Source organism: Oncorhynchus mykiss, chromosome 12 (genome assembly GCF_013265735.2).
Source record: "Oncorhynchus mykiss isolate Arlee chromosome 12, USDA_OmykA_1.1, whole genome shotgun sequence".
In the NCBI taxonomy this organism is placed as follows: Eukaryota; Metazoa; Chordata; class Actinopteri; order Salmoniformes; family Salmonidae; genus Oncorhynchus; species Oncorhynchus mykiss.
The window spans coordinates 10,625,856-10,650,835 of record NC_048576.1 but is presented as its reverse complement, the minus strand read 5'-3'; the positions used below and the strand labels follow the sequence as shown (position 1 = coordinate 10,650,835).

General features: G+C 47.2%; 1 protein-coding gene across 6 annotated transcripts in view; it reads left to right on the top strand.

The window, feature by feature from the left end:
• Positions 1-14,216, top strand: part of dym (dymeclin) — a 211,870-nt gene extending 197,654 nt beyond the window's left edge. For all 6 annotated transcript variants that reach the window (XM_036936880.1, XM_036936885.1, XM_036936884.1 and 3 more), the window contains exon 17: positions 14,062-14,216. In XM_036936880.1, coding sequence (XP_036792775.1) covers positions 14,062-14,211 — 150 coding nt within the window. In that variant the 3' untranslated portion in view covers positions 14,212-14,216. The remainder of the gene's footprint in view (positions 1-14,061) is intronic.
• Positions 14,217-24,980: the final 10,764 nt, after the last annotated feature.

Below are 24,980 nucleotides of genomic sequence, written 5' to 3'. Positions count from 1 at the left end.
GATAATGGAGGTGTAGCATCTCTCCAGCCGTATCTCCTGCTACACATCTCAACACTGTGGCTTTTCTGATAATGGAGGTGTAGCATCTCTCCAGCCGTATCTCCTGCTACACATCTCAACACTGTGGCTTTTCTGATAATGGATGTGTAGCATCTCTCCAGCCGTATCTCCTGCTACACATCTCAACACTGTGGCTTTTCTGATAATGGATGTGTAGCATCTCTCCAGCCGTATCTCCTGCTACACATCTCAACACTGTGGCTTTTCTGATAATGGAGGTGTAGCATCTCTCCAGCCGTATCTCCTGCTACACATCTCAACACTGTGGCTTTTCTGATAATGGAGGTGTAGCATCTCTCCAGCCGTATCTCCTGCTACACATCTCAACACTGTGGCTTTTCTGATAATGGAGGTGTAGCATCTCTCCAGCCGTATCTCCTGCTACACATCTCAACACTGTGGCTTTTCTGATAATGGAGGTGTAGCATCTCTCCAGCCGTATCTCCTGCTACACATCTCAACACTGTGGCTTTTCTGATAATGGAGGTGTAGCATCTCTCCAGCCGTATCTCCTGCTACACATCTCAACACTGTGGCTTTTCTGATAATGGAGGTGTAGCATCTCTCCAGCCGTATCTCCTGCTACACATCTCAACACTGTGGCTTTTCTGATAATGGATGTGTAGCATCTCTCCAGCCGTATCTCCTGCTACACATCTCAACACTGTGGCTTTTCTGATAATGGATGTGTAGCATCTCTCCAGCCGTATCTCCTGCTACACATCTCAACACTGTGGCTTTTCTGATAATGGAGGTGTAGCATCTCTCCAGCCGTATCTCCTGCTACACATCTCAACACTGTGGCTTTTCTGATAATGGATGTGTAGCATCTCTCCAGCCGTATCTCCTGCTACACATCTCAACACTGTGGCTTTTCTGATAATGGATGTGTAGCATCTCTCCAGCCGTATCTCCTGCTACACATCTCAACACTGTGGCTTTTCTGATAATGGATGTGTAGCATCTCTCCAGCCGTATCTCCTGCTACACATCTCAACACTGTGGCTTTTCTGATAATGAAGGTGTAGCATCTCTCCAGCCGTATCTCCTGCTACACATCTCAACACTGTGGCTTTTCTGATAATGGATGTGTAGCATCTCTCCAGCCGTATCTCCTGCTACACATCTCAACACTGTGGCTTTTCTGATAATGGAGGTGTAGCATCTCTCCAGCCGTATCTCCTGCTACACATCTCAACACTGTGGCTTTTCTGATAATGGAGGTGTAGCATCTCTCCAGCCGTATCTCCTGCTACACATCTCAACACTGTGGCTTTTCTGATAATGGAGGTGTAGCATCTCTCCAGCCGTATCTCCTGCTACACATCTCAACACTGTGGCTTTTCTGATAATGGAGGTGTAGCATCTCTCCAGCCGTATCTCCTGCTACACATCTCAACACTGTGGCTTTTCTGATAATGGAGGTGTAGCATCTCTCCAGCCGTATCTCCTGCTACACATCTCAACACTGTGGCTTTCCTGATAATGGACTGAATAATTCCCTCCCTCTGTATGACTAATCTCTAGGGCTGTTCCTTCATCTTGGCATGTATCTGTCAGAATTGGGTTTCAAAAAGCATTTGTTTTCTTTCAAGCTCTCATCTAGCGATCACACGCACTCAGTTCTGACTGACAGTTCACTGTAGCTTTGTGTCTCTTCAGTTGTGATCTCCTGCTGGCCTTGACTGATGCATCTTGCCACAATATGATCGCTGCAGCAGTGTGAGAATCTAGGTCGCTCATTCTATCGCTCAACTCTGCCTCAGTCTCTTCTGCCTCAGAGATAATCATCACTTCTCTGCCTGCGTGCCTAGAGAATAGGGGGGCATTTGGGACACAGGCTTAGCTTCCTAATGAAAATCCATAGGCTAAGATGAATGCTGTGTGGAATCATCAATACATCTATAATTGTCCTCTCAAAGCACTTAAACAGACAAGTGCCTAGCAGTTTGTTAAAGTGAGGATGACATGGTAGAGTACTAAAATGGACAAGAGTTGGAGAGACATTAACCATGTTTCCACTGGCTGTCTATCTGGCCATTTGTCACTGGAGTTAGGGTTGAGCTGAATGTAGAGTTTATATGACTAGTCACGCAGTAACTGCTTCTAATGCACCCATATCAACTCAACTAGGACATAGAACTCTTTTGCCCTCACTGATCTAAGTTGTGTTGGATAAAAGCATCTGTTAAATTCCATATATTCTTCTTCTATTGGAAGAGCCTTGAAGAGCTGAATGAACTAGTGAACTAGACATAGACAAAGAAGAGCATGATAGATGTATAGAAACATTTACTTACAATGAGCCAGCCAGACATGCGTTTGTCCCTGGCCGTCTGTCTATATCTGTGTGAAATGGGTAACAGAAGGTGAGAATGCCCCAGGGACAGCTAACTGATGTTCTCCCCCATAAGGGTGCATGCTCAAGCCCCCATCCTGTGTGGCTACGCACGCCTCCAACTCAATCATCAAGTTTTCAGACGACACAACAGTAGTAGGCCTGATTACCAACAATGACTAGACAGCCTACAGAGAGGAGGTGAGGGCCCTGGGAGTGTGGTGCCTGAAAAATAACCCCTCACTCAATGTCAGCAAAACAAAGGAGCTGATTGTGGACTTCAGGAAACAGCAGAGGGAGCACGCCCCTATCCACATCGACGGGACAGCAGTAGAGAAGTTGGGATGTTCCTCGGCCTAAACATCACTGACGATCTGAAATGTTCCACCCACACAGACAGTGTGGTGAAGAAGGCGCAACAGCGCTGAAGAAATTTGATTTGGCCCCTAAAACCCTCACAAACTTTTACAGATGCACAATTGAGAGCATCCTGTCGGGCTGTATCACCGCCTGGTACGACAACTGCACCGCCTGCAACCGCAGGGCTCTCCAGAGAGTGCTGCGGTCTGCACAATGCATCACCGGGGGCACACTGCCTGCACTCCAGGACACCTACAGCTCCCGATGTCACAGGAAGGCCAAAAAGATCAAGGACATCAACCACCTGAGCCACTGCCTGTTCACCCGCAATAACATCTGCTAAATATGTGTACTTGACCAGCACAATTTGATTTGATTTGACACCACAGTTTTCTGGCAGCGTCAGACTGGCCCGATTATGTCTCTCAGTCCCCCGTCCCTCGTCACCAGCCCTCAGTCCCCAGGCAGAGACAAAGGACCCATCCAAAGATAGGGCCAGCCTCTCTTTCCCTCTCTGTTTGTCTGTGTCGCTCTCTATTCAATTAAATTCAAGGGGCTTTATTGGCATGGGAAACATATGTCTACGTTGCCAAAGCAAGTGAAGCAGATAATAAACAAAAGTCAAATAAACAAAAATGAACACTAAACATTACACTCACAGAAGTTCCCAAAGAATAAAGACATTTCAAATGTCATTATGTGTATATATATATATATATATATATATATATATATATACACACACACACAAAAGGGAAAATAAATAACCCATATTTATGCTTGTATTTACAATGGTGTTTGTTCTTCACTGGTTGACCTTTTCTTGTGGCAACAGGTCACAAATCTTGCTGCTGTGATATTTGACCCAGTAGATATGGGAGTTTATAAAAATTGGGTTTGTTTTCTAAATCTTTGTGGATCTGTGTAATCTTTGGGAAATATGTGTCTCAAATACATTTGGCAGGAGGTTAGGAAGTGCAGCTCAGTTTCCACCTCATTTTGTGGACAGTGAGCACATATCCTGTCTTCTCTTGAGAGTGCCATGTCTGCCTATGGTGGCCTTTCTCAATAGCAAGGCTATGCTCACTGAGTCTGTACATAGTCAAAGCCTTCCTTAAGTTTGGGTCTGTCACAGTGGTCAGGTATTCTACCACTGTGTTCTCTCTGTTTAGGGCCAAATAGCATTCCAGTTTGCTCAGTTTTATTGTTAATGTTTTATCTTTTCCTCTGTATGTGTCTCTCTGTTTCCCTCTGTCTGTGCCTGCTGGTCAGCCTCTCTCTCTGCCTTTGTCTGTATGTGTCTCTCTGTTTCCCTCTGTCTGTGCCTGCTGGTCAGCCTCCCTCTCTGTCTCTCCCACTGTCTTCCAGGTTCTCTCCCTCTCTCCTTCATAGTCCACTGTGAGCCCAGCCACCTACTCCTATAGCTATCAGGCTCAACCACTTTCAATGACAGACAGAGGGTCCCAAATGGCACCTTATTCACACATAGTGGGAACCCTGTTCCCTAAATAGGTATTCCCTACATAGTGCACTATCTACGGAACAGGGTGCCATTTGGGATGGAGACGGACAGTGTGGAATGTAGTGCTGCTTTGTTCTGTAGTGCTGCGATACAGACAGTCTGGCTCCTTTTTGGAGGAGAGGGGGAGGATGGAGGAGAGGAGACAGGAAAGGAGGGGAGGATAGAATAAGAGGGGAGGCTCGATGAGGGGAGGATAGAGGAGAGGAGGGGCGGATAGAAGAGAAGAATAGGAGAGGAGGATGGGAGGGGAGGATAAATGAGGCGGGATAGAAGATGAGAGGGGAGGATAGAAGAGAAGGGAGGATAGGAGGGGTGGATAGAAGAGAGGGGAGGATAGAAGAGAAGGGAGGAGAGGAGGGGTGGATAGAAGTGGAGAATAGGAGGGGAGGATAAATGAGGCGGGGATAGAAGAGGGGAGGATAGAAGCAGAGGGGAGGGCAGGATAGAAGCGGAGGGGAGGGCAGGATAGAAGCAGAGGGGAGGGCAGGATAGAAGCGGAGGGGAGGGCAGGATAGAAGCAGAGGGGAGGGCAGGATAGAAGCAGAGGGGAGGGCAGGATAGAAGCGGAGGGGAGGGCAGGATAGAAGCGGAGGGGAGGGCAGGATAGAAGCGGAGGGGAGGGCAGAAGCAGAGGGGAGGGCAGGATAGAAGCGGAGGGGAGGGCAGGATAGAAGCAGAGGGGAGGGCAGGATAGAAGCGGAGGGGAGGGCAGGATAGAAGCAGAGGGGAGGGCAGGATAGAAGCGGAGGGGAGGGCAGGATAGAAGCGGAGGGGAGGGCAGGATAGAAGCGGAGGGGAGGGCAGGATAGAAGCAGAGGGGAGGGCAGGATAGAAGCGGAGGGGAGGGCAGGATAGAAGCAGAGGGGAGGGCAGGATAGAAGCAGAGGGGAGGGCAGGATAGAAGCAGAGGGGAGGGCAGGATAGAAGCAGAGGGGAGGGCAGGATAGAAGCAGAGGGGAGGGCAGGATAGAAGCGGAGGGGAGGGCAGGATAGAAGCGGAGGGGAGGGCAGGATAGAAGCGGAGGGGAGGGCAGGATAGAAGCGGAGGGGAGGGCAGGATAGAAGCGGAGGGGAGGGCAGGATAGAAGCGGAGGGGAGGGCAGGATAGAAGCGGAGGGGAGGGCAGGATAGAAGCGGAGGGGAGGGCAGGATAGAAGCGGAGGGGAGGGCAGGATAGAAGCGGAGGGGAGGGCAGGATAGAAGCGGAGGGGAGGGCAGGATAGAAGCGGAGGGGAGGGCAGGATAGAAGCGGAGGGGAGGGCAGGATAGAAGCGGAGGGGAGGGCAGGATAGAAGCGGAGGGGAGGGCAGGATAGAAGCGGAGGGGAGGATAGAAGCGGAGGGGAGGATAGAAGCGGAAGCGGAGGGCAGGATAGAAGCGGAAGCGGAGGGCAGGATAGAAGCGGAAGCGGAGGGCAGGATAGAAGCGGAGGGGAGGATAGAAGCAGAGGGGAGGGCAGGATAGAATTGGAGGGCAGGATAGAATTGGAGGGCAGGATAGAAGCGGAGGGGATGATGGAATAGGAGGGCAGGATAGAAGCGGAGGGGATGATGGAAGCGGAGGGCAGGATAGAAGCAGAGGGGAGGGCAGGATAGAAGCGGAGGGGAGGATAGAAGCAGAGGGGAGGGCAGGATAGAATTGGAGGGCAGGATAGAATCGGAGGGCAGGATGGAAGCGGAGGGGATGATGGAAGAGGAGGGCAGGATAGAAGCGGAGGGGAGGGCAGGATAGAAGCGGAGGGGAGGGCAGGATAGAAGCGGAGGGCAGGATAGAAGCGGAGGGCAGGATAGAAGCGGAGGGCAGGATAGAAGCAGAGGGGAGGGCAGGATAGAAGCAGAGGGGAGGGCAGGATAGAAGCAGAGGGGAGGGCAGGATAGAAGCGGAGGGGAGGGCAGGATAGGAGGGGAGGATAGGATAGGAGGGGAGGGCAGGATAGAAGCGGAGGGGAGGGCAGGATAGGAGGGGAGGGGATGATGGAAGCGGAGGGCAGGATAGGAGGGGAGGGGATGATGGAAGCGGAGGGCAGGATAGGAGGGGAGGGGATGATGGAAGCGGAGGGGATGATGGAAGCGGAGGGGATGATGGAAGCGGAGGGGATGATGGAAGCGGAGGGGATGATGGAAGCGGAGGGGATGATGGAAGCGGAGGGCAGGATAGGAGGGGAGGGCAGGATAGGAGGGGAGGGCAGGATAGAAGCGGAGGGGAGGGCAGGATAGGAGGGGAGGGGATGATGGAAGCGGAGGGCAGGATAGGAGGGGAGGGGATGATGGAAGCGGAGGGCAGGATAGAAGCGGAAGCGGAGGGCAGGATAGAAGCAGAGGGGAGGGCAGGATAGAAGCGGAGGGGAGGATAGAAGCAGAGGGGAGGGCAGGATAGAATTGGAGGGCAGGATAGAATCGGAGGGCAGGATGGAAGCGGAGGGGATGATGGAAGAGGAGGGCAGGATAGAAGCGGAGGGGAGGGCAGGATAGAAGCGGAGGGGAGGGCAGGATAGAAGCGGAGGGGAGGGCAGGATAGAAGCGGAGGGCAGGATAGAAGCGGAGGGCAGGATAGAAGCAGAGGGCAGGATAGAAGCAGAGGGGAGGGCAGGATAGAAGCAGAGGGGAGGGCAGGATAGAAGCGGAGGGGAGGGCAGGATAGAAGGGGAGGATAGGATAGGAGGGGAGGGCAGGATAGAAGCGGAGGGGAGGGCAGGATAGGAGGGGAGGGGATGATGGAAGCGGAGGGCAGGATAGGAGGGGAGGGGATGATGGAAGCGGAGGGCAGGATAGGAGGGGAGGGGATGATGGAAGCGGAGGGCAGGATAGGAAGGGAGGGGATGATGGAAGCGGAGGGGATGATGGAAGCGGAGGGGATGATGGAAGCGGAGGGGATGATGGAAGCGGAGGGGATGATGGAAGCGGAGGGGATGATGGAAGCGGAGGGCAGGATAGGAGGGGAGGGCAGGATAGGAGGGGAGGGCAGGATAGGAGGGGAGGGCAGGATAGGAGGGGAGGGGATGATGGAAGCGGAGGGCAGGATAGGAGGGGAGGGGATGATGGAAGCGGAGGGCAGGATAGGAGGGGAGGGGATGATGGAAGCGGAGGGCAGGATAGGAGGGGAGGGGATGATGGAAGCGGAGGGGATGATGGAAGCGGAGGGAATAATGGAAGCGGAGGGGATGATGGAAGCGGAGGGGATGATGGAAGCGGAGGGGATGATGGAAGCGGAGGGGATGATGGAAGCGGAGGGCAGGATAGGAGGGGAGGGGATGATGGAAGCGGAGGAGATGATGAAGCGGAGGGCAGGATAGGAGGGGATGATGGAAGCGGAGGGGATGATGGAAGCGGAGGGGATGATGGAAGCGGAGGGGATGATGGAAGCGGAGGGGATGATGGAAGCGGAGGGGGGGATAGAAGAGGAGGGGGGGATAGAAGAGGAGGGGGGGATAGAAGAGGAGGGGGGGATAGAAGAGGAGGGAAGGATAGAAGAGGAGGGGAGGATAGAAGAGGAGGGGAGGGGAGGGAAGGAGAGGAGGATAGAAGAGGAGGGAAGAGGAGAGGGGAGGTTAGAAGAGGAGAGGGGAGGATAGATGAGGAGAGGAGGTGAAAAGAGTAGAGTCAGAAGTGAGGGAAGGAGAACTCTCCATACCTGGGGCTTCCAGAGGCCAGAAGACAGTAGTAAAATAGCCCCTCGTCTGTTCTGAAGTACATTTGAAACACCTGAATATCTACTGAAAAGTATCGGAAATAGAGGAAATACTTCACTAAACATAATGTCCTTTTCCCCCTGATCTGCACCTAGCTGCATTCCAGCCTGCCTGGAGTCTGTAGCCTTTTCCTTCTAAGCCTTATAACAGTGGGATCAGAGGGAACACACAGTCCTACAGTCTAGACAGGGACCTAGTCAGTCAGGCTGTCTGTGTTCTGGGGGTCGCTGGTCTGGTCCAAATGACACCCTGTTCCCTATATAGTGCACTACTTTTGACCAGGGCCATTTTGGATGCAACCCTGTGCTGGACTGGGTGACTGGCATGGCCAAGTATGTAGTATTTAGTGGCTCCCGAGTGGCGCAGCAGTCTAAGGCACTACATCGCAGTGCTAGAGGCGTCACTACAGACCTTGGTAGTATCCCGGGCTGTATCACAACTGTCCATGATCGGGAGTTCCATAGGGTGGCGCACAATTGGCCCAGTGTTGTCCGGGTTAGAGGAGGGTTTGGCCGGGGTAGGCCGTCATTGTAAATAAGAATTTGTTCTTAACTGACTTGTCTAGTTAATTAAAGGATAAATAAATTAAAATAAATGTAGTCTGCTCTGCAAGCAGGGAGGGATGGATGGAGAGAGGGGGGAGAGGAGGTGTTGGAGCCAGGCCAAAACAATGAGCCATTCCTGGGCCAGCCTGTGTACGTGTCTGCTTCCAAAGAAACACTGCAGGAGTGTTTACCTAACCATGCCAGTCTGAAGCTAGTCCACTAGCTAATCTCTAGACCAAATCACAAGCTAAACAACACTGATAGCAAGCTCCAAGGGAGTGACTGACTGACAATCTAGCTGACTGACTAACTAGCTGACTGACTGACTGACTAACTAGCTGACTGACTAGCTGACTGACTTGACTAACTAGCTGACTGACTGACTAACTAGCTGACTGACTGACTAACTAGCTGACTGACTGACTGACTGACTAACTAGCTGACTGACTGACTAACTACCTGACTGACTAACTAGCTAACTAACTAACTAGCTGACTAACTAGCTGACTGACCTGACTAACTAGCTGACTGACTGACTAACTAGCTGACTGACCTGACTAACTAGCTGACTGACCTAACTAGCTGACTAACTAGCTGACTGACTGACTAACTACCTGACTGACCTGACTAACTAGCTGACTGACTGACTAACTAGCTGACTGCCTGACTGAGTAACTAGCTGACTGACTGACTAGCTGACTACCTGACTGACTAACTAGCTGACTAACTAACTAGCTGTCTGACTGACTAACTAGCTGTCTGACTGACCAACTGACTGCCTGACAGACTAGCTGACTGACAAACTAGCTGACTGACTGACTGACTGATTAGCTGGCTGACTGACGAACTGACTGCCTGACTGACTAGCTGACTGCCTGACTGACTAGCTGACTGACTGACTAGCTGGCTGCCTGCCTGACTGACTGCCTGACTGGCTTGCTGACTGTCTGACTGACAAATGTTCTAGCTAACTGACTGACTGACTTGCTGACTGACTGACTGACTAACTAGCTGACTGACTAGCTGACTGACTTGACTAACTAGCTGACTGACTGACTAACTAGCTGACTGACTGACTAACTAGCTGACTGACTGACTGACTGACTAACTAGCTGACTGACTGACTAACTACCTGACTGACTAACTAGCTAACTAACTAACTAGCTGACTAACTAGCTGACTGACCTGACTAACTAGCTGACTGACTGACTAACTAGCTGACTGACCTGACTAACTAGCTGACTGACCTAACTAGCTGACTAACTAGCTGACTGACTGACTAACTACCTGACTGACCTGACTAACTAGCTGACTGACTGACTAACTAGCTGACTGCCTGACTGAGTAACTAGCTGACTGACTGACTAGCTGACTACCTGACTGACTAACTAGCTGTCTGACTAACTAACTAGCTGTCTGACTGACTAACTAGCTGTCTGACTGACCAACTGACTGCCTGACAGACTAGCTGACTGACAAACTAGCTGACTGACTGACTGACTGATTAGCTGGCTGACTGACGAACTGACTGCCTGACTGACTAGCTGACTGCCTGACTGACTAGCTGACTGACTGACTAGCTGGCTGCCTGCCTGACTGACTGCCTGACTGGCTTGCTGACTGTCTGACTGACAAATGTTCTAGCTAACTGACTGACTGACTTGCTGACTGACTGACTGACTAACTAGCTGACTGACTAGCTGACTGACTTGACTAACTAGCTGACTGACTGACTAACTAGCTGACTGACTGACTAACTAGCTGACTGACTGGCTGGCTGGCTGACTAACTAACTAGCTGACTGACTGACTGACTGACTGACCCGAATGACTGACTGACTAATACCTAGCTGACTGCCTGACTGGCTAACTAACTGACTGACTGACTGACTGACTAGCTGACTACCCGGCTGACTAACTAGCTGACTAATTGACTGACTGACTAACTAGCTGACTGACTGACTGACTAACTAGCTGACTGGCTGGCTGACTAACTAACTAGCTGACTGACTGACTGACTGACCCGAATGACTGACTGACTAATACCTAGCTGACTGCCTGACTGGCTAACTAACTGACTGACTGACTGACTGACTAGCTGACTACCCGGCTGACTAACTAGCTGACTAATTGACTGACTGACTAACTAGCTGACTGACTGACTAACTAGCTGACTGACTGACTGACTGACTAACTAGCTGACTGACTGACTGACTGACTAACTAGCTGCTGTTAATGTATTTGGTAGAGACCATCGGCTGGCTAGACCACAGTAAAACAGCACTGTCTGTTGATACAGTATCGTATGACCACACAAGCCAGGGTCCATAGATCATTATGCCAGGCTGCCTGTGCTACAGACCAATACTACCCAGAGAGTGGACACAATGAAGGCTAATATGAATGGCCGGGAATGGGCCTGTCATGCCAAATAATGTCCCCACTTTTTGGCAGGGGGACACACTATTTGGCGTGACAGGCCCTTCACTGACCACAGCATAATAAGGATTACTATGTGTCTCTCACCAGAGTGTGATTAGTGTGTGACCCAAACATCACCCTGTGACCTGGCTGGTGGGATATGATGAAATATCACTGTATTATTCATGCTTCCAGGCCTGGCTGCTGCTGGTCTGGGTAAGGTAGGGCTTGGACCTTCCGTTTGGGTTGGCTGGGCTGTTGGTGGGAGAGAAGAGATGGGATACTCTCTGACTTGGCTGGGAAGGGATTGGTAGGGTTGGGCAGGACTTGGCTGTTGTTGGACAGAGAGGATACTCTCTGACTGAACTGGGCAGGGATGGGTAGGGCAGAACAGAGAGGATACTCTCTGACTGGACTGGGCAGGGATTGGTAGGGCAGGACAGAGGATACTCTCTGACTGGGCAGGGATTGGTAGGGTAGGGCAGGACAGAGAGGATACTCTCTGACTGGACTGGGCAGGGATTGGTAGGGTAGGGTAGGACAGAGGATACTCTCTGACTGGACTGGGCAGGGATTGGTAGGGTAGGGTAGGACAGAGGATACTCTCTGACTGGACTGGGCAGGGATTGGTAGGGTAGGGCAGGACAGAGGATACTCTCTGACTGGACTGGGCAGGGATTGGTAGGGTAGGACAGAGAGGATACTCTCTGACTGGACTGGGCAGGGATTGGTAGGGTAGGGTAGGACAGAGGATACTCTCTGACTGGACTGGGCAGGGATGGGTAGGACAGGACAGAGAGGATACTCTCTGACTGGACTGGGCAGGGATTGGTAGGGTAGGGTCGGACAGAGGATACTCTCTGACTGGACTGGGCAGGGATGGGTAGGGCAGGACAGAGGATACTCTCTGACTGGGCAGGGATTGGTAGGGTAGGGCAGGACAGAGAGGATACTCTCTGACTGGACTGGGCAGGGATTGGTAGGGTAGGACAGGACAGAGAGGATACTCTCTGACTGGACTGGGCAGGGATTGGTAGGGTAGGGCAGGACAGAGAGGATACTCTCTGACTGGACTGGGCAGGGATTGGTAGGGCAGGACAGAGAGGATACTCTCTGACTGGACTGGGCAGGGATTGGTAGGGTAGGGTAGGACAGAGGATACTCTCTGACTGGACTGGGCAGGGATTGGTAGGGTAGGGCAGGACAGAGGATACTCTCTGACTGGACTGGGCAGGGATTGGTAGGGCAGGACAGAGAGGATACTCTCTGACTGGACTGGGCAGGGATTGGTAGGGCAGGACAGAGGATACTCTCTGACTGGACTGGGCAGGGATTGGTAGGGTAGGACAGGACAGAGAGGATACTCTCTGACTGGACTGGGCAGGGATTGGTAGGGTAGGGCAGGACAGAGAGGATACTCTCTGACTGGACTGGGCAGGGATTGGTAGGGTAGGGCAGGACAGAGAGGATACTCTCTGACTGGACTGGGCAGGGATGGGTAGGACAGGACAGAGAGGATACTCTCTGACTGGACTGGGCAGGGATTGGTAGGGTAGGGTAGGACAGAGGATACTCTCTGACTGGACTGGGCAGGGATGGGTAGGACAGGACAGAGAGGATACTCTCTGACTGGACTGGGCAGGGATTGGTAGGGTAGGGCAGGACAGAGAGGATACTCTCTGACTGGACTGGGCAGGGATTGGTAGGGTAGGGCAGGACAGAGGATACTCTCTGACTGGACTGGGCAGGGATTGGTAGGGTAGAGCAGGACAGAGAGGATACTCTCTGACTGGACTGGGATTGGTAGGGTAGGACAGAGAGGATACTCTCTGACTGGGCAGGGATTGGTAGGGTAGGACAGAGAGGATACTCTCTGTCTGAACTGGGCAGGGATGGGTAGGGTAGGACAGAGAGGATACTCTCTGACTGGACTGGACTGGGATTGGTAGGGCAGGACAGAGAGGATACTCTCTGACTGGGCAGGGATTGGTAGGGTAGGACAGAGAGGATACTCTCTGACTGAACTGGGCAGGGATGGGTAGGGTAGGACAGAGAGGATACTCTCTGACTGGGCAGGGATTGGTAGGGTAGGACAGAGAGGATACTCTCTGACTGAACTGGGCAGGGATGGGTAGGGTAGGACAGAGAGGATACTCTCTGACTGGACTGTGCAGGGATTGGTAGGGTAGGGTAGGACAGAGAGTATACTCTCTGACTGGACTGGGCAGGGATTGGCGAAGGGTAGGGCAGGACAGAGAGGATACTCGGACTGGGCAGGGATTGGAATGAGCCTGGGAGGGAGGGAGGGGGGGGGGGGGGGGGGGGGCAGTGTTTTTAAAACAGCATCCTCCTCGGCCAGGTCTGGTAATTAGAACTAAAGCTTGTCTGTAACAGAAAGCACTCAGGTCGTTCGTTAACAAGCGTTCTTGTGAAAACCTGAGGCGTTAGATTGACGTCACCTGAAACCAAAGATGGGGTGTAGATTTCAAGGATGTGGAGGGCTGGGACAGCTAGGTGTCGCTACTAGAGCCAGATTACGAGCTGAATGGCTAGTGGTTCAAATGGGTTCCACACCTACTGGAGCACACACTCACACACTGGCTGGTCACCACCACTTGTGGTTTTCAATGGTTACTTCTCAAATGGAACTCTATTCCATATCGGCCCTGGCCAAAAGTAGTGCACTATATAGGGAATAGGGTGCCATTTGAGACGCTGACCCATTCAGATCAATGGAGGGTTGATGACAGGTTAACATGGCCTGTTTGAAAGGTCAGAGGTCACCTCTCAGAGTGACACTTCTTCTCAAACGTACCTTTACCTCAGCAACTAGACAGTCAGCTACAGATGGAATTACATCAGATGGAATGAGTTTTATCTGGTTGGTTTGTAGCTAGCCCCTGTCCTATCACCAACCAGTGTTGTCATCTGTCAGTTAAACCTGGGAGTTATAGACAATGAATCTTAACATTTCTATGGTCACATATGCTGATCCAGAGTCAAGACCGGACCTCTCTCGACTCAGACCAAGACCACTAGGTTAAGACTCCATCTCTCGGCTTGTCCTGTCCATAGATCCCCTTTATCTTAAAATGTTCTTCTTCTGTCTTCTCTGTGTCTGTCTACAGAAGTTCCCGGAGCTGAAGTTCAAGTATGTAGAGGAGGATCAACCTGAAGACTTCTTCATCCCATACGTGTGGTCTCTGGTCTTTAACTCTGGAGTGGGTCTTCACTGGAGCACTACAAACATACAACTCTTCAGCATGGACTCTGCCTGAGGGGGGGGGGGGGGGGGGGGGGGGGGGGGTTCACGTTGAGGGGGGGGGGGGGTCACGTTGAGGGGGGGTTTCACGCCGAGGGTGGGGGGTTTCACGCTGAGGGGGTGTTGACGCTGAGGGTTCACATTTGTGTGTGTGTGTGTGTGTGTGTGTGTGTGTGTACCCTGCTTTGGAAGTGCCTCTACCCCCACAGACAAATCCCTGTCTTACAGGGAAATCCCTGTATGTTGGACAGGACATCTGATGTTACCTGTCCTGCTCTTCAGATAGTCTTCTCTCCTGTGCTTCCACAGCCTGGTTATGTATCTAGGTACACCATTGTTTTGATGGTGAGCTCAGTGTTGGGTCTGTTTTCACATGGTTCAGCTCCACACCTCAACAGCAGCACTGAATATAAGGGATGATACTCTCGACAGAGACATGCTACAGTTTTGATCCACAGTCTCTATCAGATTCTATAACTTTTTTTCCTCCCCTCCAATTGCTTTGCGATTTATTTGGGTTAGCTTAAAAAAAACATATTTATTTTTTAAGTGATGTAGTTATGGTTTAAGGTTGAAAAAAGTTCAGAGAGAATTTAGAACAGGTCACCTGAGGACAGGTCAGTTGGTGACAGTTGGTGACAGCCTAAATGATACTTGTCTCTGTAGCCTGGTCCCAGATCTGATCGTAAAACAGATTCTGGGACCAGGCTTTTGTCTCACTGTCCTCACTCCAGTCTTTACTACAGGAATCCGTTACTTCAATAGGTTCAAACAGGGGTTCGTGTTTTTCGTCAGTTCTCATTTTCAGTCAGTTGACCCAATGTTCTTTTGTGCACAATCATGTTTGTTTATTTGTTAATTTGCATGTTTTATTTGATTCATTTGTTTATTAATGTATTTATTTTCATATCTGGATTTGGATATTTGCCCCCACCAAAACATAAACAACAGCACCAACATGATAAACATATCCTTGTAAACCAAAATCTAAATGTTTTTTTTTCACACACTATCTTATTTAGCGGAAGTTATGTAGTTGTCTTAAAGTCAATATAGAACGACAACAACAGCTGACAGTTTTGGAAATTCAAAGTTGAATTTAGGAAGCATAATTATTATCTATAGAAAAATAACTAAACTGTATAGGCTAACTGTTCCCGATATAGTGCATTATTTCTGACCAGGGTGCATAGGGCTCTGGTCAAAAATAGTGCACTATATAGAGAATAGGGTGCCATTTGCGATGAAAGCCCGATCTTGTACAGGTCAGAGAACGCATATATATTATTTTATAGACAAATACAAACGTTCAACCATATCAATCTGAAGGGAAGATGTTCCCTATGGGTATCCCAAATGGCACCCTATTCCCTATATAGTGCACTACTATGGCCGATAGGACTCTAGTCAAAAGTAGTGAACTATTTATGCAATAGAGTGCAATTTGGGATGCTTACAAGGTCACTTTGAATATTTTCTGTTCTGCATAAACTGACAAATATATTTAGAATATATTTATGTACGCATCAGCATCAACATGACATGGAAAATAAAACACGATTGAAAGACAACTGCGTTTGAGTGTTTGTGTGGTTGACCTCTCCTTTCTGAAGTGTGCACTCATTCATTACTACACGTACATTTAAAACTATTGGATTGGCGAAGGCATGGACTAGAGGGAGTTTTCATATACCGGTCATTCCCTTTCAAGTCCTAGAAGGGAGGTGAACAAGTGCACACTTCGGGAGAAAGGAGAGACTATTGGGATACACTCATAGATTTCCTCTCTCCTTGTGTTATCTTAAGTAACTGAGAGTCTTCTCTGTAGTGAATGAGTGAGTGAAGTGTTTGAGAAGCACTCTTCTTGAAAGCGTTATCTTTGATTTATTTTGCGGTTGTTATGACAGTTTTTTTAGCTGAAGAATGGATTAAAACAAATTCTGCTGTTTCCATACAAGTCAGTGATTCTGGAACGTTCACTCAGGTAAAGACAATTTCTTATGACCTCTTACAATCTCCTCCCCTTCACCCATACTCTCTACTTCAAATGAAATGGTTCTCTTTCCCTGTCTGCAAACTGACACAAATAAATAAATAAAACCTGTTTGTAAAATGCATGCACGATTTTCTTTTACTTCTCAGAAAAATATGGATTTGTACATATGTACAGTGGGGAGAACAAGTATTTGATACACTGCCGATTTTGCAGGTTTTCCTATTTACAAAGCATGTAGAGGTCTGTAATTTTTATCATAGGTACACTTCAACTGTGAGAGACGGAATCTAAAACAAAACTCCAGAAAATGACATTGTATGATTTTTAAGTAATTAATTTGCATTTTATTGCGTGACATAAGTATTTGATACACCAGAAAAGCAGAACTTAATATTTAGTACAGAAACCTTTGTTTGCAATTACAGAGATCATACGTTTCCTGTAGTTCTTGACCAGGTTTGCACACACTGCAGCAGGGATTTTGGCCCACTCCTCCATACAGACCTTCTCCAGATCCTTCAGGTTTCGGGGTTTCGAGTGGAGTTTAGACCAAAAAGCTATATTTTTGTCTCATCAGACCACATGACCTTCTCCCATTCCTCCTCTGGATCATCCAGATGGTCATTGGCAAACTTCAGACGGGCCTGGACATGCGCTGGCTTGAGCAGGGGGACCTTGCGTGCTCTGCAGGATTTTAATCCATGACGGCGTAGTGTGTTGCTAATGGTTTTATTTGAGACTGTGGTCCCAGGTCTCTTCAGGTCATTGACCAGGTCCTGCCGTGTAGTTCTGGGCTGATCCCTCACCTTCCTCATGATCATTGATGCCCCACAAGGTGAGATCTTGCATGGAGCCCCAGACCGAGGGTGATTGACCGTCATCTTGAACTTCTTAAATTTTCTAATAATTGCGCCAACAGTTGTTGCCTTCTCACCAAGCTGCTTGCCTATTGTCCTGTAGCCCATCCCAGCCTTGTGCAGGTCTACAATTTTATCCCTGATGTCCTTACACAGCTCTCTGGTCTTGGCCATTGTGGAGAGGTTGGAGTCTGTTTGATTGAGTGTGTGGAGAGGTGTCTTTTATACAGGTAACGAGTCCAAACAGGTGCAGTTAATACAGGTAATGAGTGGAGAACAGGAGGGCTTCTTAAATAAAAACTAAAAGTCTGTGAGAGCCGGAATTCTTACTGGTTGGTAGGTGATCAAATACTTATGTCACGCAATAAAATGCAAATGAATTACTTAAAAATCATACAATGTAATTTTCTGGATTTTTGTTTTAGATTCCGTCTCTCACAGTTGAAGTGTACCTATGATAAAAATTACAGGCCTCTATATGCTTTGTAAGTAGGAAAACCTGCAAAATCGGCAGTGTATCAAATACTTGTTCTCCCCACTGTATCTGTGTTTTCCTCTTGCAATGACGACAGTGAAGTGGATGCATGAAACCTTTTAGGTTGCTGGAGTTAACAGGATACTGTTTGTGTTTGTGCTATTGAAGGGAATGTCCTCCTTTCCCCTCTTTAGTAGTTTGATTTAATGGCTGAAAACACATGTTCCTTTCTCAAGAGCAATAATAATTGAAGTAATTACATTTGGGGGAAAAAATGACCAATTTGACAGGTACGAACAGTGATGTAACATTTCAACTCCATTTCTGGGTTGGTTTCTGCGAAGCTTGCTAGAAACGTTAGGTACAGTGCTTTCTGAAAAAATTCAGACCCGTTGACTTTTCTACATTAAAGCCTTATTCTAAAATGGATTAAACTAATTGTTTTCCTTATTTAGCAACACACAATACTCCATAATGACATCACAATACCCCATAATGACATCACAATACCCCATAATGACAAAGCAAAAACAGGTTTTTAGACATTTTGCAAATGTATTAAAAATAAACGGAAATGCCTTATTTACTTAAGTTTTCAGAACCTTTGCTATAAGACTCTAAATTGAGCTCAGGTGAATACTGTTTCCATTGATCATCCTTGAGATGTTTCTACAAATTGATTGGAGTCCACTTGTGGTAAATTCAATTGATTCGACAAAAACCAAGCCGTGAGGTCGACAAAATTGTCCGTAGAGCTCAGAGACAAGATTGTGTCAAGAAACAGATCTGGGGAAGGGTACCAAAGGCGTTCTGCAGCATTGACGGTCCCACACAATACATTGGCCTCCAACATTCTTAAATGGAAGAAGTTTGGAACAACCAAGACTATTCCTAGAGCTCGCCGCCTGGCCAAACTGAGCAATCGGGGGAGACCGGCCTTGGTCAGGGAGGTGACCAAGAAACTTATGGTCACTCTGACAAAGCTCTATAGAGTTCCTCTGTGGAGATGGGAGAGGAAAACCTTCTCTGCAGCACTCCACCAATTATGCCTTTGTGGTATAGTGGCCAGATGGAAGCCACTCCTCAGTAAAAGGCACATGACAGCCCCTCTTGGAGTTTTCTAAAAGGCACCTAAAGACTCTCAGACAATGATGAACAAGATTCTCTGGTCTGATGAATCCAAGACTGAACTCTTTGGCCTGAATGCCAAGTGTCACGTCTGGAGGAAACCTGGCACCATCCCTACGGTGAAGCATGGTGGTGGCAGCAGGGACTGGGATGTTTTTCAGCAGCAGGGACTGGGAGACTAGTCAGGATCGAGGGGAAGATGAACAGAGCAACGTACAGAGAGATCCTTGATGAAAACCTGCTCCAGAGCGCTCAGAACCTCAGAATGGGAGCGAAGGTTCACCTTCCAACAGGACAACGACCCTAAGCACACAACCAAGACAAAGCAGGAGTGGCTTCAGGACAAGTCTCTGAATGTCCTTGAGGTGCCCAGCCAGAGCCCGGACTTGAACCCGATCGAACATCTCTGGAGAGACCTGAAAATAGCTGTGCAGCAACACGCTCTATCCAACCTGCCGGAGCTTGAGAGGATCTGCAGAGAAGAATTGGAGAAGCTCCCCAAGTACAGGTGTGCCAAGCTTGTAGCGTCATACCCAAGAAGACTCAAGGCTGTAATTGTTGCCAAAGCTGCTACAACAAAGTTTTGAGTAAAGGGTCTGAATTCTGATGTAAAAGTGATATTTCCCGGGTGCCTTTAAAAAGGCACCCTTTTTATAGGGTGCCTGCCATTTGGGACACTACCTGGTTGACAGCCTTCGACAGGTAGCCTAGTGGTTAGAGCGTTGGACTAGTAACCAGCAGGTAGCCTAGTGGTTAGTGTTGGACTAGTAACCAGCAGGTAGCCTAGTGGTTAGAGTGTTGGACTAGTAACCAGCAGGTAGCCTAGTGGTTAGAGCGTTGGACTAGTAACCGAAAGGTTGCTATATCGAATCCCAGAGCTGACAAGGTAACAATCTGTCGTTCTGCCCCTGAACAAGGCAGTTAACCCACTGTTCCTAGGCCATCATTGTAAATAAGAATTTGTTGTTAACTGACTTGCCTAGTTAAATAAAGGTAAAATAAAGAAGTATGTCACCGGGGTCTGGTGACCGGTACCATACTACACTGCAGGGATCAGCTTCGTAGTCGCTACACATCAAATGGGAGAAAGACCAAAGTATCCATCTGAACTTGTCCAATTAGAAACACAGGTTTTGTGTGGAAAAAGGTTTACTACAGTATGCACTAATGAATACTGCCCAGGTTGGGGTGGCAAGTAGCCTAGCGGTTAGAGCGTTTGACTAGTAACCGACGAGGTAAAAATGTATTGTTCTGCCCCTGAACAAGGCAGTTAACCCACTGTTCCTAGACCAGTTAACCCACTGTTCCTAGACCAGTTAACCCACTGTTCCTAGACCAGTTAACCCCCTGTTCCTAGACCAGTTAACCCACTGTTCCTAGACCAGTTAAACCACTGTTCCTAGACCAGTTAACCCACTGTTCCTAGACCAGTTAACCCACTGTTCCTAGACCAGTTAACTCACTGTTCCTAGACCAGTTAACCCACTGTTCCTAGGCTGTTGTTGAAAATAAGAATTCGTTCTTAACTGACTTGTCTAGTTAAATAAATGTTAAAAAATAAATTGCTGTCCATACTCCTTCAACTATTGAGTCCCAGAAACCCTGTAACATTAATCTCCACCTTTTTATTTATTTATCCTTTATTTAACTAGGTAAGTCAGTTAAGAACTAATTCTTATTTACGATGACGGTCTACCCCGGCCAAACCGTAACCCGGGCAACACTACGCAGCCAATGATAAATCAAGATGACCTTTGACTTCCAGTGACCTCATGCAGACAGACATGCTGGGTCTGCAGACTGCTGATCTAGTAGATCATTCACGGTATATCACTCACAGTATATCACTCACAGACCGAAAGTTCAAGTGTTGGCTAATGGACAAGGCTAGGACTGGCTTTGCAGTGTTGGTTAATGGACAAGGCTACTACTGGCTTTGCAGTGTTGGTTAATGGACAAGGCTACTACTGGCTTTGCAGTGTTGGCTAATGGACAAGGCTAGGATGCACTCCATCAACCCCAAAACAATGAGTGAGACAGGAAATAGCCCCAGCCTTGAAAACTGTGTACAGTAAATTTTAGTGCACTTTGCAGTGTTGGTTAATGGACAAGGCTAGGACTGGCTTTGCAGTGTTGGTTAATGGACAAGGCTAGGACTGGCTTTGCAATGTTGGCTAATGGACAAGGCTAGGACTGGCTTTGCCTATTTAGATCAGCTTTACCGATGACCTCTCTCTGTCTCTCTCTCTCTCTCTCTCTATCTCTCTTTGTGTCTGTCTCTCTCTCTCTGTCTCTGTCTCTCTCTCTGTCTCTCTCGCTCTCTCTCTATCTGTATCTCTCTCTCTCTGTGTCTGTCTCTCTCTCTCTCTCTCCGTCTCTCTCTGTGTCTCGCTCTCTCTCTGTCTCTCTCTCTCTCTGTCTTTCTCTCTCTCTCTGTCCCTCTCTGTCTCTCTCTCTCTCTGTCTCTCTCTCTCTCTCTCTCTCTCTGTCTCTCTCCAGCTCTCTTTCAGATGAGTGATGGTCAATACATTTTTTTACATGTAAATACATGTTCTGTAATGTTCTATACATGTAAATGAGATGTAGATCTGGGTATACAGCACATACATAGAATCTCAAAGCAAGTCTTGTGATGTGAGGAATTCCCCTGTGCTTTATTATGGATGCAATTCTGCCTTTTAATAAAAAGTGTAATTAACTGTGATATGGTCAGTTAGAGGATGTTTGTGTCTGCGATTTCCATTGCATTCCTTCTGTAGTGCTGTATGTAGGCAAATACATCAAATACTTCTTTAAACAAATCTGGCACTCAAAATGTACAAGAGCATGTAACACTGCTGTGGTGGGAAAAGCACCCAGTTGTCATACTTGAGTAAAAATAAAGATAGCTTAATTAATTGAAAATTACTCATGTAAAAGTGAAAGTCACACAGTAACATTTCTACTTGAGTAAAAGTCTAAAATTATTTGATTTTAAATATACTTAAGGATCAAAAGTAAAAGTATACATCATTTCAAATTCCTTATATTAAGCAAACCAGGTGGCCCATTATTCTTGTTATTTGTATTTAGTGATAGCAAGGAGGCACACTCCAACACTCGGACTACAACACTCATTTACAACAAAAAAGTATCTGTGTTGAGTGAGGCTGCCAGATCAGAGGCAGTAGGGATGACCAGGAAAGGTTGTCTTGATAAGTACGTGAATTGAACCATTCAAAATCTAACAAGTAGCATTCAAAATCTAACAAGTGGGTGTCAGGGAAAATATATGGAGTAAAAAATACATTATTTTGTTTAGGAATATAGTGAAGTAAAAAATATAAATAGTAATGTAAGTACAGATGAACCAAAAAAAAAACTTTAGTACTTTAGAGTATTTTAACTTAAGTACACCAATGCAACTTTGCAGCCTAGGCCTACCCTTGGTTACCGCATGAGAATGTGGTAACTATGGTAACCATGGAACGTCTTTCTTTATTCTCCTTTGCTTGCAGTTTGGTTCTATCTGCTCTGAGATCAAATAATTAATCATCTCCTTTTTAATTCAACTTTAAAGTTCGCCTAATTTATTATCGCTCTTATCTGTGCAGTTGCTTGACATAAGCATAGGTCGCCATTCATGTCACATAAAATATTAATCACATTCTGTGCATGATTGTTCCAGCGGAGTAATTTTGTTTAATTGCTTATGCATGAAACCAGTCCAGTGTGTTAATACATTACATTACTAAAGGTTATCTAGACTTTCCATGGCTGAAATACATTATTATCATGTATTTCCACTTACAACACTGTGCTATCCACTTCCAATGCATGCGAAATAGACTACATGCGCGTAATATCAATCATCCTTAATGATATTATGGATTATCGACAGTTAAAATATGTTAATGATTATCTTTTGTATTTCAAACTGAGTTTTGTTGTAAGGAAATTGAGAGTATTTGCATATGTATGAATAGAAGGAATAATCCTATATTAATCAGTAGATTGGATAGGCATACCTACATTATTTTGTTTTTATCAATTCAAAATGAAAACGACTTGATAAAATACTTCCTGCAAGTAGTCTGTGGAAATCCACTTTTTTTCATTACGAACAGAGATAGCTTCAGTTTCCTATAAACTTGTTCTGTTGTGAACAGTGGTTGGTTGCGGTGTAAATTACTTCCAGACTACATAAAAAAATGTTTGCGGGCTGCTGCCGACCGGGTTGGTTGAGCTCGAGCTCTCGTGCGGCGCCAGTGGGGAATCCGGTGGAACAATGAGACTTGAGCCATTGACTGGCCGCGGCGCCTCCCATCGCGAACAAAACACACATATCCCATCATCATCCCATCATCATTACCATCATCCATCCCACTGCCCTGCAGCGACGCTCACTGCCTGGCCTGGCCTGACTGGCACCTAAATGAACATAGGACTGCTGTCCGCAGCTTCCCTCCCCAACTGACCGCCTATCGGACACAATAAGGCTACAGCGCTGGCATTCTTCAGTTCACTCACAGAGTCAATCAAACCTGTCTGTCCAGCGGCCACCAAGTCAGTTTAAAGGACCAGATGTTACCATTCATTTTACTTGAGGTGTGTAACATTGAGCAGGGGACTCGGGGGAGGAAAGCTCTACTAGTCTGTAGACTTTGGGGTGGGGACTCGGGGGAGGAAAGCTCTACTAGTCTGTAGACTTTGGGGTGGGGACTCGGGGGAGGAAAGCTCTACTAGTCTGTAGACTTTGGGGTGGGGACTCGGGGGAGGAAAGCTCTACTAGTCTGTAGACTTTGGGGTGGGGACTCGGGGGAGGAAAGCTCTACTAGTCTGTAGACTTTGGGGTGGGGACTCGGGGGGGGGGGGGGGGAAGCTCTACTAGTCTGTAGACTTTGGGGTGGGGACTCAGAGGAGGAAAGCTCTACTAGTCTGTAGACTTTGGGGTGGGGACTCGGGGGAGGAAAGCTCTACTAGTCTGTAGACTTTGGGGTGGGGACTCAGGGGAGGAAAGCTCTACTAGTCTGTAGACTTTGGGGTGGGGACTCAGGGAAGGTTGTCTGCTAGTCTTCTCTACTCCCCACACCTTATAAAGCCCATTCCTCAAAGCATGTTCTTTAAATGAATGACAATCAAACCTTCTGGTGAATTTGTACAAGGCCTATTTAGTTTACCTCTGAGAGAAATGCATTAATTAAGCTACATATTATCATGCAGAAATGTATCAGTATTTAAAAAATGGCCAGTGAAGGTTTACATTTTCCCATGCAGCACAATAACAGAAATAGTATGGCTGTAACCCCCATAACTCTCAACCGGTGCTCCAATCCATATGATTAACCCGTGTTTTTGTCGACTTGGAGGTAGGCTACTCAGACAGACTGAGATGAGGCTACAGTGTCACTAATCTACCGTACTGATTGGCACCAGTCGCCAGTCTCTGACGTAAAGAGAGTCCACATCGACAACATAGAGATCCTATTAAATGAACTAATTCTATGGTACACATCCCAACTGTTTGGAATTGTCAAAGCAAAATGTGTTGTACGACAGCCGTGAACTTGTTGTAGCCTAATAAACAACGTTTATTAAACATGTAGGCTACCTACATCAGAATCCCTTTGATTGGCCAAGTACACATACCCAGAATTGTAGTTGTTGATCCGGTGCAGCTTGCAATAGACACCCGTATAGAGACCGAAACAGACAGAGGAATTTACACAAGGTTACATCCTGTACATTACATACATCAATGGGTTTCACAGGGTAATAACTTTCTTTGACCAGAGGGAGGCAATAGTTCGTTGAGCTCATTCATGGGAAAATGGTTCAGAGACATGCAACTAGGTTATTCAACTTCAAAGGGAAACATGATATTAATATACCACTAATAGCTATAACAGTAATGATAATAATGTGGATGTCATGATGTTATTATTACAATATCAACACTTATGATTATTAGGGATTGTTTTATTTTTGTTACTATTATTATTATCAGTAATGCTATTGTTATTGTTATTATTATTATCAGTAATGTTATTGTTACCAGTAATGTTATTGTTATTATTATCAGTAATGTTATTGTTATTATTGTCAGTAATGTTATTGTTATTGTTACCAGTAATGTTACTGTTATTATTATCAGTAATGTTATTGTTATTATTATCAGTAATGTTATTGTTATTATTATTATCAGTAATGCTATTGTTATTGTTATTATTATTATCAGTAATGTTATTGTTACCAGTAATGTTATTGTTATTGTTATTATTATCAGTAATGTTATTGTTGTTATTATCAGTAATGTTATTGTTGTTATTATCAGTAATGTTATTGTTATT